The 18924-nt window shown below is 45.7% G+C and overlaps 1 protein-coding gene across 1 annotated transcript in view; it reads right to left on the bottom strand.

Annotated features, from left to right (window-relative positions):
- Nucleotides 1-18924, bottom strand: part of LOC116360985 (RNA-binding motif, single-stranded-interacting protein 3-like) — a 61624-nt gene that overhangs the window by 29663 nt on the left and 13037 nt on the right. The window contains exon 2 of the mRNA XM_031815842.1: nt 790-897. Coding sequence (XP_031671702.1) covers nt 790-797 — 8 coding nt within the window. The 5' untranslated portion in view covers nt 798-897. The remainder of the gene's footprint in view (nt 1-789; nt 898-18924) is intronic.

Below are 18924 nucleotides of genomic sequence, written 5' to 3'. Positions count from 1 at the left end.
ACATTCATTCGTTTTGTTATATAATGAATGTTTCGTCGGTTGTCGTTCTTCGCGTTCAATGATACCGAATTCCGAGCTGCAGACTAGTAATTAATATCAAAGACTTGTTCTTATTCTGTCGGTTATCGATATTTAACCACGTGTGATGGTTAAAGATTCAGCAATGGTCTACAACCTTTGTCCCCCTCCTAACGGAGAGAAACATGGTCTGCTGATAATTTCTCAAAGTTGGGTTTTATTCGGAATGGCAGAAGAGGCCTGTCCCAGGACGCCAGACCCTAACTGGGCTCAGGGGCGGGTCCTCTGATTTAGTTAACTCCAATCCCCTTTTTGAGATTTCCTTCATTAAACAGTCCAAAATCACATTACACAATTTTACAAACAGTATCATCCTCACTCATTCATCTTATACAACAATTAGATGGAAACCTTATATCTGAGGCTATTATATAAACAGCGTTATGTTAATGTGGCCACACCGTCTCCCATGAACTTCCCCCAAGTTGTGCCAAATGGACCAGTTCGTAGCTGGATTCTTCACTGATCTTTTATACTTTCTCCGGAACATGAAATTTGTTCGGACCTCAAGTTCTGTGAGGTGGAAGGAATTGCTTTGTTCTCTATGAAAATTACTCTCTCTATACTGTGTGTCCATGAGGAGATCCTCAGGAATTTACGACGTCTCTCTGACCTCAGCAACCTAGTTGAAGGAGGCAAGGGGGAGGCAGGGAGAGCGGGATGGGGCTTGCTATACCCAAAGAGGCCAACGTCATGACAGTTGCATCTCACCTCTCCATCTCTGGTCCATGGTTGTCCGTTTTGGGGGGTACTTGTTCTGGTTCAGCCTCTTCTTCTGTCCTCCATCTGCAAACTTACAGAGTAGGGGTTCTACAGGAGCTGTGTGTGAGAGAGAGAGAGAGAGAGAGAGGAGAGAGAGAGAGAGAGATGGGAGAGAGAGAGAGAGAGAGAGAGAGATGGGTGAGAGAGAGAGAAATAGTTAAGAGCCACAGCCTGACCCCCCCCCCCCCCCCCCCCCGCCCCAAACAAACCTTTCGGGATCCAGACTGAAAAGAGAAAACGTGGATGGAAAAAAGACTGTGTGACCTTTCTCACAATAGCTCAATTGACTGAGATTTCCACGTGGGAACTTATGTCCCTTATGACCTCTGACCTTTAGGAAGCAGAGATGACTCCTGAACAGTAATATGTAGCGTGTTTGGAAAGTATTCAGACCCCTTCCCTGTCAACACATGTTGTTACACCACAGCCTTATTCATCATCATTAGTCATTTAGGTCAACATTGGATCATTCAGAGATCCTCACTGAACTTCTGGAGAGAGTTTGCTGCACTGAAAGTAAAGGGGCTGAATAATTTTGCACGCCCAATTTTTCAGTTTTCTGATTTGTTAAAAAGTTTGAAATATCCAATAAATGTCGTTCCACTTCATGATTGTGTCCCACTTGTTGTTGATTCTTCACAAAAAAATACAGTTTTATATCTTTATGTTTGAAGCCTGAAATGTGGCAAAAGGTCGCAAAGTTCAAGGCGGGCCGAATACATTCGCAAGGCACTGTATGTACTGTATGTACTGAACATGTACTATATGTAACTATATATACTGAACGTATACTATACGTACTGAACATGTACTGTATGTACTGAACATGTACTGTATGTAACTATATATACTGAACATGTACTATATGTACTGAACATGTACTGTATGTACTGAACATGTACTGTATGTAACTATATATACTGAACGTGTACTATATGTACTGAACATGTACTATATGTACTGAACATGTACTATACGTACTGAACATGTACTATATGTACTGAACATGTACTATATGTACTGAACATGTACTGTATGTACTGAACATGTACTGTATGTAACTATATATACTGAACATGTACTATATATACTGAACATGTACTATATATACTGAACATGTACTATATGTACTGAACATGTACTATATGTACTGAACATGTACTGTATGTAACTATATATACTGAACATGTACTATATGTACTGAACATGTACTATACGTACTGAACATGTACTGTATGTACTGAACATGTACTATATGTAACTATATATACTGAACATGTACTATATGTACTGAACTTGTACTGTATGTAACTATATATACTGAACGTGTACTATATGTAACTATATATACTGAACGTGTACTATATGTACTGAACATGTACTATACGTACTGAACATGTACTATATGTACTGAACATGTACTATATGTACTGAACATGTACTATATGTAACTATATATACTGAACATGTACTATATGTAACTATATATACTGAACATGTACTATATGTACTGAACATGTACTATATGTACTGAACATGTACTGTATGTAACTATATATACTGAACGTGTACTATATGTAACTATATATACTGAACGTGTACTATATGTACTGAACATGTACTGTATGTAACTATATATACTGAACATGTACTATATGTACTGAACATGTACTATATGTACTGAACATGTACTGTATGTAACTATATATACTGAACATGTACTATATATAACTATATATACTGAACATGTACTATATGTACTGAACATGTACTGTATGTAACTATATATACTGAACATGTACTATATGTACTGAACGTGTACTATATATACTGAACATGTACTATATGTACTGAACATGTACTGTATGTAACTATATATACTGAACATGTACTATATATAACTCAAATCAAATTCAAATCAAATTTATTTATATAGCCCTTCGTACATCAGCTGATATCTCAAAGTGCTGTACAGAAACCCAGCCTAAAACCCCAAACAGCAAGCAATGCAGGTGGAGAAGCACAACTATATAAAGCATAACTATATATACTGAACATGTACTATATGTACTGAACATGTACTATATGTACTGAACGTGTACTATATATACTGAACATGTACTATATGTACTGAACATGTACTATACGTACTGAACATGTACTATACGTACTGAACATGTACTGTATGTACTGAACATGTACTATATGTACTGAACATGTACTGTATGTACTGAACATGTACTATATGTACTGAACATGTACTATATGTACTGAACATGTACTGTATGTAACTATATATACTGAACATGTACTATATATAACTATATATACTGAACATGTACTATATGTACTGAACATGTACTGTATGTAACTATATGTACTGAACGTGTACTATATATACTGAACATGTACTATATGTACTGAACATGTACTATACGTACTGAACATGTACTGTATGTACTGAACATGTACTATATGTACTGAACATGTACTGTATGTACTGAACATGTACTATATGTACTGAACATATACTATATGTACTGAACGTGTACTATATATACTGAACATGTACTATATGTACTGAACATGTACTATACGTACTGAACATGTACTATACGTACTGAACATGTACTGTATGTACTGAACATGTACTATATGTACTGAACATGTACTGTATGTACTGAACATGTACTATATGTACTGAACATGTACTATATGTACTGAACATGTACTGTATGTAACTATATATACTGAACATGTACTATATATAACTATATATACTGAACATGTACTATATGTACTGAACATGTACTGTATGTAACTATATGTACTGAACGTGTACTATATATACTGAACATGTACTATATGTACTGAACATGTACTATACGTACTGAACATGTACTGTATGTACTGAACATGTACTATATGTACTGAACATGTACTGTATGTACTGAACATGTACTATATGTACTGAACATATACTATATGTACTGAACGTGTACTATATATACTGAACATGTACTATATGTAACTATATATACTGAACGTGTACTATATGTACTGAACGTGTACTATATGTAACTATATATACTGAACGTATACTATATGTAACTATATATACTGAACATGTACTATATATACTGAACATGTACTATATGTACTGAACATGTACTATATGTACTGAACATGTACTGTATGTACTGAACATGTACTATATGTACTGAACATGTACTATATGTAACTATATATACTGAACATATACTATACGTACTGAACATGTACTGTATGTACTGAACATGTACTATATGTACTGAACATGTACTATATGTACTGAACATGTACTATATGTACTGAACATGTACTGTATGTAACTATATATACTGAACATGTACTGTATGTACTGAACATGTACTATATGTACTGAACATGTACTATATGTACTGAACATGTACTGTATGTAACTATATATACTGAACATGTACTATATATACTGAACATGTACTATATGTACTGAACATGTACTGTATGTAACTATATATACTGAACATGTACTATATGTACTGAACATGTACTATATGTACTGAACATGTACTATATATAACTATATTTACTGAACATATACTATATGTACTAGATATGTATATATGTACTGGACATTGGACACTGCCTGTATGGTGACGATGGAACCTCACATGGTGAGACAGAGAGATCCTGTAGTCGGGATTACACAACAAACACCACAAGTCACATACACTGACATCTGAGAAGACAGAGAGAGGAGAAAGAGACGATTCAGAGTTCAACCTTGAACCAGACGATCTGAATGACTAACACAACCTGCAGGCTACATGACTTTATATACGCACACACACACACACACACACACACACACACACACACACACACACACACACACACACACACACCACACACACACACACACACACACACACAACACACACACACACACAATGGACACACACACACACACACACAGGACTTTATGTTCATCCCTCCAGCTATGTTAACTAGACAGGGGAGGATAGTGTTGCTCTCCATCCGTAATGATGTAACTGCATGGAACCCCACATAGCTGTAGGGCTAAACATTAATGTTACCTGTTGGTGTAGGGATATACATTCATGTTACCTGGTGGTGTAGGGCTATATATTCATGTTACCTGGTGGTGTAGGGCTATACATTCATGTTACCTGGTGCTGTAGGGCTATACATTCATGTTACCTGGTGCTGTAGGGCTATACATTCATGTTACCTGGTGGTGTAGGGATATACATTCATGTTACCTGGTGCTGTAGGGCTATACATTCATGTTCCCTGGTGGTGTAGGGATATACATTCATGTTACCTGGTGGTGTAGGGCTATACATTCATGTTACCTGGTGGTGTAGGGCTATACATTCATGTTACCTGGTGCTGTAGGGCTATACATTCATGTTACCTGGTGCTGTAGGGCTATACATTCATGTTACCTGGTGCTGTAGGGCTATACATTCATGTTACCTGGTGCTGTAGGGCTATACATTCATGTTACCTGGTGGTGTAGGGCTATACATTCATGTTACCTGGTGGTGTAGGGATATACATTCATGTTCCCTGGTGGTGTAGGGCTATATATTCATGTTACCTGGTGGTGTAGGGCTATACATTCGTGTTACCTGGTGGTGTAGGGCTATACATTCATGTTACCTGGTGGTGTAGGGCTATACATTCATGTTACCTGGTGGTGTAGGGCTATACATTCATGTTACCTGGTGGTGTAGGGCTATACATTCATGTTACCTGGTGGTGTAGGGCTATACATTCATGTTACCTGGTGGTGTAGGGCTATACATTCATGTTACCTGGTGGTGTAGGGCTATACATTCATGTTACCTGGTGGTGTAGGGCTATACATTCATGTTACCTGGTGGTGTAGGGCTATATATTCATGTTACCTGGTGGTGTAGGGCTATATATTCATGTTACCTGGTGGTGTGGGGATATACATTCATGTTACCTGGTGGTGTAGGGTTATATATTCATGTTCCCTGGTGGTGTAGGGCTATACATTCATGTTACCTGGTGGTGTAGGGCTATACATTCATGTTACCTGGTGGTGTAGGGCTATATATTCATGTTACCTGGTGGTGTAGGGCTATATATTCATGTTACCCGGTGGTGTAGGGATATACATTCATGTTACCCGGTGGTGTAGGGATATACATTCATGTTACCTGGTGGTGTAGGGCTATATATTCATGTGGTTCACAAACAACAGAGAGAAAAAGCAGGTCCCTCGTCTCCCACTTACTTTAGAATGGAACAAAACATATTACATAAGAAGAGGGGTTGGGGGGGGGGGTACTGAGGGGAGAGGAGACTACTGAAGACTCAGAGAGAGAGGAGATGGGGGGGGGGGGAGAGGAGACTACTGAAGACTCAGAGAGAGAGGAGATGGGGGGTGGGGGAGACTACTGAAGACTCAGAGAGAGAGGAGATGGGGGGGGAGAGGAGACTACTGAAGACTCAGAGAGAGAGGAGATGGGGGGGAGAGGAGACTACTGAAGACTCAGAGAGAGAGGAGATGGGGGGGGGAGAGGAGACTACTGAAGACTCAGAGAGAGAGGAGATGGGGGGGAGAGGAGACTACTGAAGACTCAGAGAGAGAGGAGATGGGGGGGGGGAGACTACTGAAGACTCAGAGAGAGAGGAGATGGGGGGGAGAGGAGACTACTGAAGACTCAGAGACAACAGGGGTTGGGGGGGGGGAGAGGAGACTACTGAAGACTCAGAGAGAGAGGAGATGGGGGGGGGGAGAGGAGACTACTGAAGACTCAGAGACAACAGGGGTTGGGGGGGGGGGGGGAGAGGAGACTACTGAAGACTCAGAGAGAGAGGAGATGGGGGGGGAGAGGAGACTACTGAAGACTCAGAGAGAGAGGAGATGGGGGGGGAGAGGAGACTACTGAGACTCAGAGAGAGAGGAGATGGGGGGGGAGAGGAGACTACTGAAGACTCAGAGACAACAGGGGTTGGGGGGGGGGTACTGAGGGGAGAGGAGACTGCTGAAGACTCAGAGAGAGAGGAGATGGGGGGGGGGGAGAGGAGACTACTGAAGACTCAGAGAGAGAGGAGATGGGGGGGGGGGGAGAGGAGACTACTGAAGACTCAGAGAGAGAGGAGATGGGGGGGGGGGAGAGGAGACTACTGAAGACTCGCAGGAGAGAGGAGATGGGGGGGGGGAGAGGAGACTACTGAAGACTCAGAGAGAGAGGAGATGGGGGGGGGTACTGAGGGGAGAGGAGACTACTGAAGACTCAGAGAGAGAGGAGATGGGGGGGGAGAGGAGACTACTGAAGACTCAGAGAGAGAGGAGATGGGGGGGTGGAGGAGACTACTGAAGACTCAGAGAGAGAGGAGATGGGGGGGGGGGAGGAGACTACTGAAGACTCAGAGACAACATGGGTTGGGGGGGGGAGAGGAGACTACTGAAGACTCAGAGAGAGAGGAGATGGGGGGGGGGGGGAGGAGACTACTGAAGACTCAGAGAGAGAGGAGATGGGGGGGGAGAGGAGACTACTGAAGACAGAGAGAGAGGAGATGGGGGGGGGGGAGAGGAGACTACTGAAGACTCAGAGACAACAGGGGTTGGGGGGGGGGTGGGTACTGAGGGGAGAGGAGACTACTGAAGACTCAGAGAGAGAGGAGATGGGGGGGGGAGAGGAGACTACTGAAGACTCAGAGACAACAGGGGTTGGGGGGGGGGGTACTGAGGGGAGAGGAGACTACTGAAGACTCAGAGAGAGAGGAGATGGGGGGGGGAGAGGAGACTACTGAAGACTCAGAGAGAGAGGAGATGGGGGGGGGAGGGGAGAGAGGAGACTACTGAAGACTCAGAGAGAGAGGAGATGGGGGGGGGGAGAGGAGACTACTGAAGACTCAGAGAGAGAGGAGATGGGGGGGGAGAGGAGACTACTGAAGACTCAGAGAGAGAGGAGATGGGGGGGGGGTACTGAGAGGAGAGGAGACTACTGAAGACTCAGAGAGAGAGGAGATGGGGGGAGAGGAGACTACTGAAGACTCAGAGAGAGAGGAGATGGGGGGGAGAGGAGACTACTGAAGACTCAGAGAGAGAGGTGATGGGGGGGTACTGAGGGGAGAGGAGACTACTGAAGACTCAGAGAGAGAGGAGATGGGGGGGGAGAGGAGACTACTGAAGACTCAGAGAGAGAGGAGATGGGGGGGGAGAGGAGACTACTGAAGACTCAGAGAGAGAGGAGATGGGGGGGGAGAGGAGACTACTGAAGACTCAGAGAGAGAGGAGATGGGGGGAGAGGAGACTACTGAAGACTCAGAGAGAGAGGAGATGGGGGGGAGAGGAGACTACTGAAGACTCAGAGAGAGAGGAGATGGGGGGGGTACTGAGGGGAGAGGAGACTACTGAAGACTTAGAGAGAGAGGAGATGGGGGGGGGGTACTGAGGGGAGAGGAGACTACTGAAGACTCAGAGAGAGAGGAGATGGGGGGGGTACTGAGGGGAGAGGAGACTACTGAAGACTCAGAGAGAGAGGAGATGGGGGGGGGGTACTGAGGGGAGAGGAGACTACTGAAGACTCAGAGACAACAGGTGTTGGGGGGGGGGGTACTGAGGGGAGAGTAGACTACTGAAGACTCAGAGACAACAGGTGTTGGGGAGGGGGGGGGGGGGTACTGAGGGGAGAGTAGACTACTGAAGACTCAGAGAGAGAGGAGATGGGGGGGGTACTGAGGGGAGAGGAGACTACTGAAGACTCAGAGAGAGAGGAGATGGAGGGGGGGGGGGGGTACTGAGGGGAGAGGAGACTACTGAAGACTCAGAGACAACAGGGGTTGGGGGGGGGGTACTGAGGGGAGAGGAGACTACTGAAGACTCAGAGACAACAGGTGTTGGGGGGGGGGTACTGAGGGGAGAGTAGACTACTGAAGACTCAGAGACAACAGGTGTTGGGGGGGGGGTACTGAGGGGAGAGTAGACTACTGAAGACTCAGAGACAACAGGTGTTGGGGGGGGGGGGTACTGGGGGGAGAGAGAATAAAGTCTTCCCATGCTTTGTTGATTTCAAAAAAGCTTTTGACTCATATTGGCATGAGGGTCTGCTATACAAATTAACAGAATGTGGTGTTGGGGGAAAAATAATCAACGCTATAAAATCCATGTACACAAACAACAAATGTGAGGTTTAAATTGGCAAAAAACACACATTTCTTTCCACAGGGCCGGGGGGTGAGACAGGGATGCAGCTTAAGCCCCACCTTCTTCAACATATATATCAACGAATTGGCGCGGGCACTAGAACAGTCTGCAGCACCCGGCCTCCCCCTGCTAGAATCTGAAGTCAAATGTCTACTGTTTGCTGATGATCTGGTGCTTCTGTCCCCAAACAAGGAGGGCCTACAGCAGCACCTAGATCTTATACACAGATTCTGTCAGACCTGGGCCCTGACAGGATATCTCAGTTAGACAAAAAAGGTCCAGTCATCAGGACCAAGAATACAAATTCCATCTAGACACCGTTGCCCTAGACCACACAAAAACTATACATACCTTGGCCTAAACATCAGCACCACAGATAACTTCCACAAAGCTGTGGAAAACGATCTGAGAGACAAGGTAAGAAGGGCATTCTATGCCATCAAAAGGAACATAAAGTTCAACATACCAATTAGGATCTGGCTAAAAATACTTGAATCAGTTATAGAACCAATTGCCCTTTATGGTTGTGAGGTCTGGGGTCCGCTCACCAACCAAGAATTCACAAAATGGGACAAACACCAAATTGAGACTCTGCATGCAGAATTCTGCGAAAATATCCTTTGTGTCCAACGTAGGACACCAAATAATGCAGAGCAGAGCAGAATTAGGCCGACACCCCCTAATTATCAAAATCCAGAAAAGAGCCGTTAAATTCTACAACCACCTAAAAGGAAGCGATTCACAAACCTTCCATAACAAAGCCATCAACTACATAGAAATTAACCTGGAGAAGAGTCCCCTAAGCAAGCTGGTCCTGGGGCTCTGTTCACAAACACGAACACACCCTACAGAGCCCCAGGACAGCAGCACAATTAGACCCAACCAAATCATGAGAAAACAAAAAGATAATTACTTGACACATTGGAAAGAATTAACAAAAAACAGAGCAAACTAGAATGCTATTTGGCCCTAAACAGAGAGTACACAGCGGCAGAATACATGACCACTGTGACTGACCCAAACTTAAGGAAAGGTTTGACTATGTACAGACTCAGTGAGCATAGCCTTGCTATTGAGAAAGGCCGCCGTAGGCAGACCTGGCTCTCAAGAGAATACTATATGCACACTGCCCACAAAATGAGGTGGAAACTGAGATGCACTTCCTAACCTCCTGCTCAATGTATGACCATATTAGAGACACACATTTTCCACAGATTACACAGATCCACAAAGAATTTGAAAACAAACCCAATTTTTGTTAAACTCCCATATCTACTGGGTGTAATACCACAACAGCGCAACCAGTGAAGAACAAACACAATTGTAAATACAACCCATATTTATGCTTATTTATTTCCCCTTTTGTACTTTAACTATTTGTACATCGTTACAACACTGTATATATACATGAAATTATATTCGTAATGTCTTTATTCTTTTGGAACTTCTGTGAGTTAAATATTTACTGTTAATTTTAATTGTTTATTTCATTTCGCAAGAAGTGCACTACTCTATGTGTCCTGGTCTAAAGTAGTGCACTACTCTATGTGTCCTGGTCTAAAGTAGTGCACTACTCTATGTGTCCTGGTCTAAGTAGTGCACTACTCTATGTGTCCTGGTCTAAAGTAGTGCACTACTCTATGTGTCCTGGTCTAAAGTAGTGCACTACTCTATGTGTCCTGGTCTAAAGTAGTGCACTACTCTATGTGTCCTGGTCTAAAGTAGTGCACTACTCTATGTGTCCTGGTCTAAAGTAGTGCACTACTCTATGTGTCCTGGTCTAAAGTAGTGCACTACTCTATGTGTCCTGGTCTAAAGTAGTGCACTACTCTATGTGTCCTGGTCTAAAGTAGTGCACTACTCTATGTGTCCTGGTCTAAAGTAGTGCACTACTCTATGTGTCCTGGTCTAAAGTAGTGCACTACTCTATGTGTCCTGGTCTAAAGTAGTGCACTACTCTATGTGTCCTGGTCTAAAGTAGTGCACTACTCTATGTGTCCTGGTCTAAAGTAGTGCACTACTCTATGTGTCCTGGTCTAAAGTAGTGCACTACTCTATGTGTCCTGGTCTAAAGTAGTGCACTACTCTATGTGTCCTGGTCTAAAGTAGTGCACTACTCTATGTGTCCTGGTCTAAGTAGTGCACCGCTCTGTGTCGGTCATAGCTACTCTATGTGTCCTGGTCTATAGTAGTGCACTACTCTATGTGTCCTGGTCTAAAGTAGTGCACTACTCTATGTGTCCTGGTCTAAAGTAGTGCACTACCCTATGTGTCCTGGTCTAAAGTAGTGCACTACCCTATGTGTCCTGGTCTAAAGTAGTGCACTACTCTATGTGTCCTGGTCTGAAGTAGTGCACTACCCTATGTGTCCTGGTCTAAAGTAGTGCACTACTCTATGTGTCCTGGTCTAAATTAGTGCACTAACCTATGTTTCCTGGTCTAAAGTAGTGCACTACCCTATGTGTCCTGGTCTAAAGTAGTGCACTACCCTATGTGTCCTGGTCTAAAGTAGTGCACTACTCTATGTGTCCTGGTCTAAATTAGTGCACTAACCTATGTTTCCTGGTCTAAAGTAGTGCACTACTCTATGTGTCCTGGTCTAAAGTAGTGCACTACTCTATGTGTCCTGGTCTAAAGTAGTGCACTACCCTATGTGTCCTGGTCTAAAGTAGTGCACTACTCTATGTGTCCTGGTCTAAATTAGTGCACTAACCTATGTTTCCTGGTCTAAAGTAGTGCACTACTCTATGTGTCCTGGTCTAAAGTAGTGCACTACTCTATGTGTCCTGGTCTAAAGTAGTGCACTACCCTATGTGTCCTGGTCTAAAGTAGTGCACTACTCTATGTGTCCTGGTCTAAAGTAGTGCACTACTCTATGTGTCCTGGTCTAAAGTAGTGCACTACCCTATGTGTCCTGGTCTAAAGTAGTGCACTACTCTATGTGTCCTGGTCTAAAGTAGTGCACTACCCTATGTGTCCTGGTCTAAAGTTGTGCACTACCCTATGTGTCCTGGTCTAAAGTAGTGCACTACTCTATGTGTCCTGGTCTAAATTAGTCCACTACTCTATGTGTCCTGGTCTAAATTAGTGCACTAACCTATGTTTCCTGGTCTAAAGTAGTGCACTACCCTATGTTTCCTGGTCTAAAGTAGTGCACTACTCTATGTGTCCTGGTCTAAAGTAGTGCACTACCCTATGTTTCCTGGTCTAAAGTAGTGCACTACCCTATGTGTCCTGGTCTAAAGTAGTGCACTAAATAGAGAACAGGGTGTCATTTGGGACACATTCATGGTGTTTATTTTCCGTTTATCAGAAATTAAAATCTGTCCAGGATTAACTGTGGAGTTTGCTCTCCACACTGGCATTGGTTTGTTTAGGTAAATACAGCCAACTGTTTGACATGGGATCTCCATGGAGACCAGCGGGAGGAAACAGGAAGGAAGCAGCACTGGGAATAGAAACAGAAACATAATCAGCTTAGACTAGTCACTTCATGTTGGTTTAAAATTGACCTTGTCGTATCACTTCTCTATGGATTGGTTGTTGCTGTCCCTCTATAGTGAACAGGGCCCAATAGGTCCCTCTACAGTGAACATGGTGGAGTAGAGCCCAATGGGTCCCTCTATAGGGAACAGGGTGGGGTAGAGCCCAATGTGTCCCTCTATAGGGAACAGGGCCCAACAGGTACCTCTATAGGGAACAGGGTGGAGTAGAGCCCAATGGGTCCCTCTATAGGGAACAGGGCCCAATCGGTCCCTCTATAGGGAACAGGGTGGAGTAGAGCCCAATGGGTCCCTCTCTGGGGAACAGGGCCCAATCGGTCCCTCTATAGGGAACAGGGTGGAGTAGAACCCAATGGGTCCCTCTATAGGGAACAGGGCCCAATAGGTCCCTCTATAGGGAACAGGGCCCAATGGGTCCCTCTATAGGGAACAGGGTGGAGTAGAGCCCAATGGGTCCCTCTATAGTGAACAGGGCCCAATGGGTCCCTCTATAGGGAACAGGGCCCAATAGGTCCCTCTATAGTGAACAAGGCCCAATGGGTCCCTCTATAGTGAACATGGTGGAGTAGAGCCCAATAGGTCCCTCTATAGTGAACAGGGTGCCATTGGGGACGTGACCTAGGTTATTTTGTTGTCTCTCTCTGTCTCCTATCGGTGGAGGGAACACAGAAGGTTATTAACAGATAAAAGACTTTCCATCAGATAGTTCAGTATTAAAAGATCATTTCCCTTCAACCATTTTCTCATTATAATGTTATCTCCCGTGCCTCTGCGATGATGTGGATCTGAGCTAGGCCTTTGTTTGTGTTGTCACGGAGACACATCAATCATTCTCCTGCTCAACACACTGTAATAAACACCTGATGAAATCAGCAGCTGAAATACATGTAATTATCACTCTGATGTGGCACCAGGGAACTGTGTCTCTGGGGGGAGAAGAGTCAAGTCCCAAGTTCTTTTCTGCTCTAAACGTGTTGTTACAACCAGTTGTTGTCGTTAAATCACTCTCCTCTTAGAGAGATACGTGAAGCTAACCCTAATGAACCCGGAGGGGAAGTCCTGTCTCTGTTGCCTGGTGCGGCAGGGTAGCCTAGTGCGTTGGACTAGTAACCGAAAGGTTGCAAGATCGACTCCCCGAGCTGACAAGGTACAAATCTTTCGTTCTGCCCCTGAACAGGCAGTTAACCCACTGTTCCAAGGCCAGTTAACCCACTGTTCCAAGGCCAGTTAACCCACTGTTCCAAGGCCAGTTAACCCACTGTTCCAAGGCCAGTTAACCCACTGTTCCTAGACCAGTTAACCCACTGTTCCAAGGCCAGTTAACCCACTGTTCCTAGACCAGTTAATCCACTGGTCCTAGACCAGTTAATCCACTGTTCCAAGGCCAGTTAACCCACTGTTCCAAGGCCAGTTAACCCACTGTTCCTAGACCAGTTAACCCACTGTTCCAAGGCCAGTTAACCCACTGTTCCTAGACCAGTTAACCCACTGTTCCAAGGCCAGTTAACCCACTGTTCCAAGGCCAGTTAACCCACTGTTCCTAGACCAGTTAATCCACTGTTCATAGACCAGTTAATCCACTGTTCCAAGGCCAGTTAACCCACTGTTCCAAGGCCAGTTAACCCACTGTTCCTAGACCAGTTAACCCACTGTTCCAAGGCCAGTTAACCCACTGTTCCTAGACCAGTTAACCCACTGTTCCAAGGCCAGTTAACCCACTGTTCCAAGGCCAGTTAACCCACTGTTCCTAGGCCAGTTAACCCACTGTTCCTAGGCCAGTTAACCCACTGTTCCTAGGCCAGTTAACCCACTGTTCCTAGGCCAGTTAACCCACTGTTCCAAGGCCAGTTAACCCACTGTTCCAAGGCCAGTTAACCCACTGTTCCTAGGCCAGATAACCCACTGTTCCTAGACCAGTTAACCCACTGTTCCTAGACCAGTTAACCCACTGTTCCAAGGCCAGTTAACCCACTGTTCCTAGACCAGTTAACCCACTGTTCCAAGGCCAGTTAACCCACTGTTCCAAGGCCAGTGGGTTAATCCACTGTTCCAAGGCCAGTTAACCCACTGTTCCAAGGCCAGTTAACCCACTGTTCCTAGACCAGTTAACCCACTGTTCCAAGGCCAGTTAACCCACTGTTCCTAGACCAGTTAACCCACTGTTCCAAGGCCAGTTAACCCACTGTTCCAAGGCCAGTTAACCCACTGTTCCTAGGCCAGATAACCCACTGTTCCAAGGCCAGTTAACCCACTGTTCCAAGGCCAGTTAACCCACTGTTCCTAGGCCAGATAACCCACTGTTCCAAGGCCAGTTAACCCACTGTTCCAAGGCCAGTTAACCCACTGTTCCTAGACCAGTTAACCCACTGTTCCAAGGCCAGTTAACCCACTGTTCCTAGGCCAGATAACCCACTGTTCCTAGACCAGTTAACCCACTGTTCCTAGACCAGTTAACCCACTGTTCCAAGGCCAGTTAACCCACTGTTCCTAGGCCAGATAACCCACTGTTCCAAGGCCAGTTAACCCACTGTTCCTAGGCCAGATAACCCACTGTTCCTAGACCAGTTAACCCACTGTTCATAGACCAGTTAATCCACTGTTCCAAGGCCAGTTAACCCACTGTTCCAAGGCCAGTTAACCCACTGTTCCTAGACCAGTTAACCCACTGTTCCAAGACCAGTTAACCCACTGTTCCTAGGCCAGATAACCCACTGTTCCAAGGCCAGTTAACCCACTGTTCCAAGGCCAGTTAACCCACTGTTCCTAGACCAGTTAACCCACTGTTCCTAGACCAGTTAACCCACTGTTCCTAGGCCAGATAACCCACTGTTCCAAGGCCAGTTAACCCACTGTTCCTAGGCCAGATAACCCACTGTTCCAAGGCCAGTTAACACACTGTTCCTAGGCCAGATAACCCACTGTTCCTAGACCAGTTAACTCACTGTTCCAAGGCCAGTTAACCCACTGTTCCAAGGCCAGTTAACCCACTGTTCCTAGACCAGTTAACCCACTGTTCCTAGACCAGTTAACCCACTGTTCCTAGACCAGATAACCCACTGTTCCTAGACCAGTTAACCCACTGTTCCAAGGCCAGTTAACCCACTGTTCCTAGACCAGTTAACCCCACTGTTCCTAGGCCAGTTAACCCACTGTTCCAAGGCCAGTTAACCCACTGTTCCTAGACCAGTTAACCCCACTGTTCCAAGACCAGTTAACCCCACTGTTCCAAGGCCAGTTAACCCACTGTTCCTAGACCAGTTAACCCCACTGTTCCAAGGCCAGTTAACCCACTGTTCCTAGACCAGTTAACCCACTGTTCCAAGGCCAGTTAACCCACTGTTCCAAGGCCAGTTAACCCACTGTTCCAAGGCCAGTTAACCCACTGTTCCAAGGCCAGTTAACCCACTGTTCCTAGGCCAGATAACCCACTGTTCCAAGGCCAGTTAACCCACTGTTCCAAGGCCAGTTAACCCACTGTTCCTAGACCAGTTAACCCACTGTTCCAAGGCCAGTTAACCCACTGTTCCTAGGCCAGATAACCCACTGTTCCTAGACCAGTTAACCCACTGTTCCTAGACCAGTTAACCCACTGTTCCAAGGCCAGTTAACCCACTGTTCCTAGGCCAGATAACCCACTGTTCCAAGGCCAGTTAACCCACTGTTCCTAGGCCAGATAACCCACTGTTCCTAGACCAGTTAACCCACTGTTCATAGACCAGTTAATCCACTGTTCCAAGGCCAGTTAACCCACTGTTCCAAGGCCAGTTAACCCACTGTTCCTAGACCAGTTAACCCACTGTTCCAAGACCAGTTAACCCACTGTTCCTAGGCCAGATAACCCACTGTTCCAAGGCCAGTTAACCCACTGTTCCAAGGCCAGTTAACCCACTGTTCCTAGACCAGTTAACCCACTGTTCCTAGACCAGTTAACCCACTGTTCCTAGGCCAGATAACCCACTGTTCCAAGGCCAGTTAACCCACTGTTCCTAGGCCAGATAACCCACTGTTCCAAGGCCAGTTAACCCACTGTTCCTAGGCCAGATAACCCACTGTTCCTAGACCAGTTAACTCACTGTTCCAAGGCCAGTTAACCCACTGTTCCAAGGCCAGTTAACCCACTGTTCCTAGACCAGTTAACCCACTGTTCCTAGACCAGTTAACCCACTGTTCCTAGACCAGATAACCCACTGTTCCTAGACCAGTTAACCCACTGTTCCAAGGCCAGTTAACCCACTGTTCCTAGACCAGTTAACCCCACTGTTCCTAGGCCAGTTAACCCACTGTTCCAAGGCCAGTTAACCCACTGTTCCTAGACCAGTTAACCCCACTGTTCCTAGACCAGTTAACCCCACTGTTCCAAGGCCAGTTAACCCACTGTTCCTAGACCAGTTAACCCCACTGTTCCAAGGCCAGTTAACCCACTGTTCCTAGACCAGTTAACCCCACTGTTCCTAGACCAGTTAACCCCACTGTTCCTAGACCAGTTAACCCCACTGTTCCTAGACCAGTTAACCCACTGTTCCTAGACCAGTTAACCCACTGTTCCTAGACCAGTTAACCCCACTGTTCCAAGGCCAGTTAACCCACTGTTCCTAGACCAGTTAACCCCACTGTTCCTAGACCAGTTAACCCACTGTTCCTAGACCAGTTAACCCACTGTTCCTAGGCCAGTTAACCCACTGTTCCTAGACCAGATAACCCACTGTTCCTAGACCAGTTAACTCACTGTTCCAAGGCCAGTTAACCCACTGTTCCAAGGCCAGTTAACCCACTGTTCCTAGGCCAGATAACCCACTGTTCCAAGGCCAGTTAACCCACTGTTCCAAGGCCAGTTAACCCACTGTTCCTAGACCAGTTAACCCACTGTTCCAAGGCCAGTTAACCCACTGTTCCTAGGCCAGATAACCCACTGTTCCTAGACCAGTTAACCCACTGTTCCTAGGCCAGTTAACCCACTGTTCCTAGGCCAGTTAACCCACTGTTCCTAGGCCAGATAACCCACTGTTCCTAGGCCAGATAACCCACTGTTCCTAGACCAGTTAACTCACTGTTCCAAGGCCAGTTAACCCACTGTTCCTAGACCAGTTAACCCCACTGTTCCAAGGCCAGTTAACCCACTGTTCCTAGACCAGTTAACCCCACTGTTCCTAGACCAGTTAACCCCACTGTTCCTAGACCAGTTAACCCACTGTTCCTAGACCAGTTAACCCACTGTTCCTAGACCAGTTAACCCCACTGTTCCAAGGCCAGTTAACCCACTGTTCCTAGACCAGTTAACCCCACTGTTCCTAGACCAGTTAACCCACTGTTCCTAGACCAGTTAACCCCACTGTTCCTAGGCCAGTTAACCCACTGTTCCTAGACCAGTTAACCCACTGTTCCAAGGCCAGTTAACCCACTGTTCCAAGGCCAGTTAACCCACTGTTCCTAGACCAGTTAACCCACTGTTCCAAGGCCAGTTAACCCACTGTTCCTAGACCAGTTAATCCACTGGTCCTAGACCAGTTAATCCACTGTTCCAAGGCCAGTTAACCCACTGTTCCAAGGCCAGTTAACCCACTGTTCCTAGACCAGTTAACCCACTGTTCCAAGGCCAGTTAACCCACTGTTCCTAGACCAGTTAACCCACTGTTCCAAGGCCAGTTAACCCACTGTTCCAAGGCCAGTTAACCCACTGTTCCTAGACCAGTTAATCCACTGTTCATAGACCAGTTAATCCACTGTTCCAAGGCCAGTTAACCCACTGTTCCAAGGCCAGTTAACCCACTGTTCCTAGACCAGTTAACCCACTGTTCCAAGGCCAGTTAACCCACTGTTCCTAGACCAGTTAACCCACTGTTCCAAGGCCAGTTAACCCACTGTTCCAAGGCCAGTTAACCCACTGTTCCTAGGCCAGTTAACCCACTGTTCCTAGGCCAGTTAACCCACTGTTCCTAGGCCAGTTAACCCACTGTTCCTAGGCCAGTTAACCCACTGTTCCAAGGCCAGTTAACCCACTGTTCCAAGGCCAGTTAACCCACTGTTCCTAGGCCAGATAACCCACTGTTCCTAGACCAGTTAACCCACTGTTCCTAGACCAGTTAACCCACTGTTCCAAGGCCAGTTAACCCACTGTTCCTAGACCAGTTAACCCACTGTTCCAAGGCCAGTTAACCCACTGTTCCAAGGCCAGTGGGTTAATCCACTGTTCCAAGGCCAGTTAACCCACTGTTCCAAGGCCAGTTAACCCACTGTTCCTAGACCAGTTAACCCACTGTTCCAAGGCCAGTTAACCCACTGTTCCTAGACCAGTTAACCCACTGTTCCAAGGCCAGTTAACCCACTGTTCCAAGGCCAGTTAACCCACTG

The sequence above is a fragment of the Oncorhynchus kisutch genome, unplaced genomic scaffold (genome assembly GCF_002021735.2).
Source record: "Oncorhynchus kisutch isolate 150728-3 unplaced genomic scaffold, Okis_V2 scaffold648, whole genome shotgun sequence".
Taxonomy (NCBI): Eukaryota; Metazoa; Chordata; class Actinopteri; order Salmoniformes; family Salmonidae; genus Oncorhynchus; species Oncorhynchus kisutch.
Note: the sequence above shows the minus strand (reverse complement) of the source record. Positions and strands in the feature narration are given on the sequence as shown.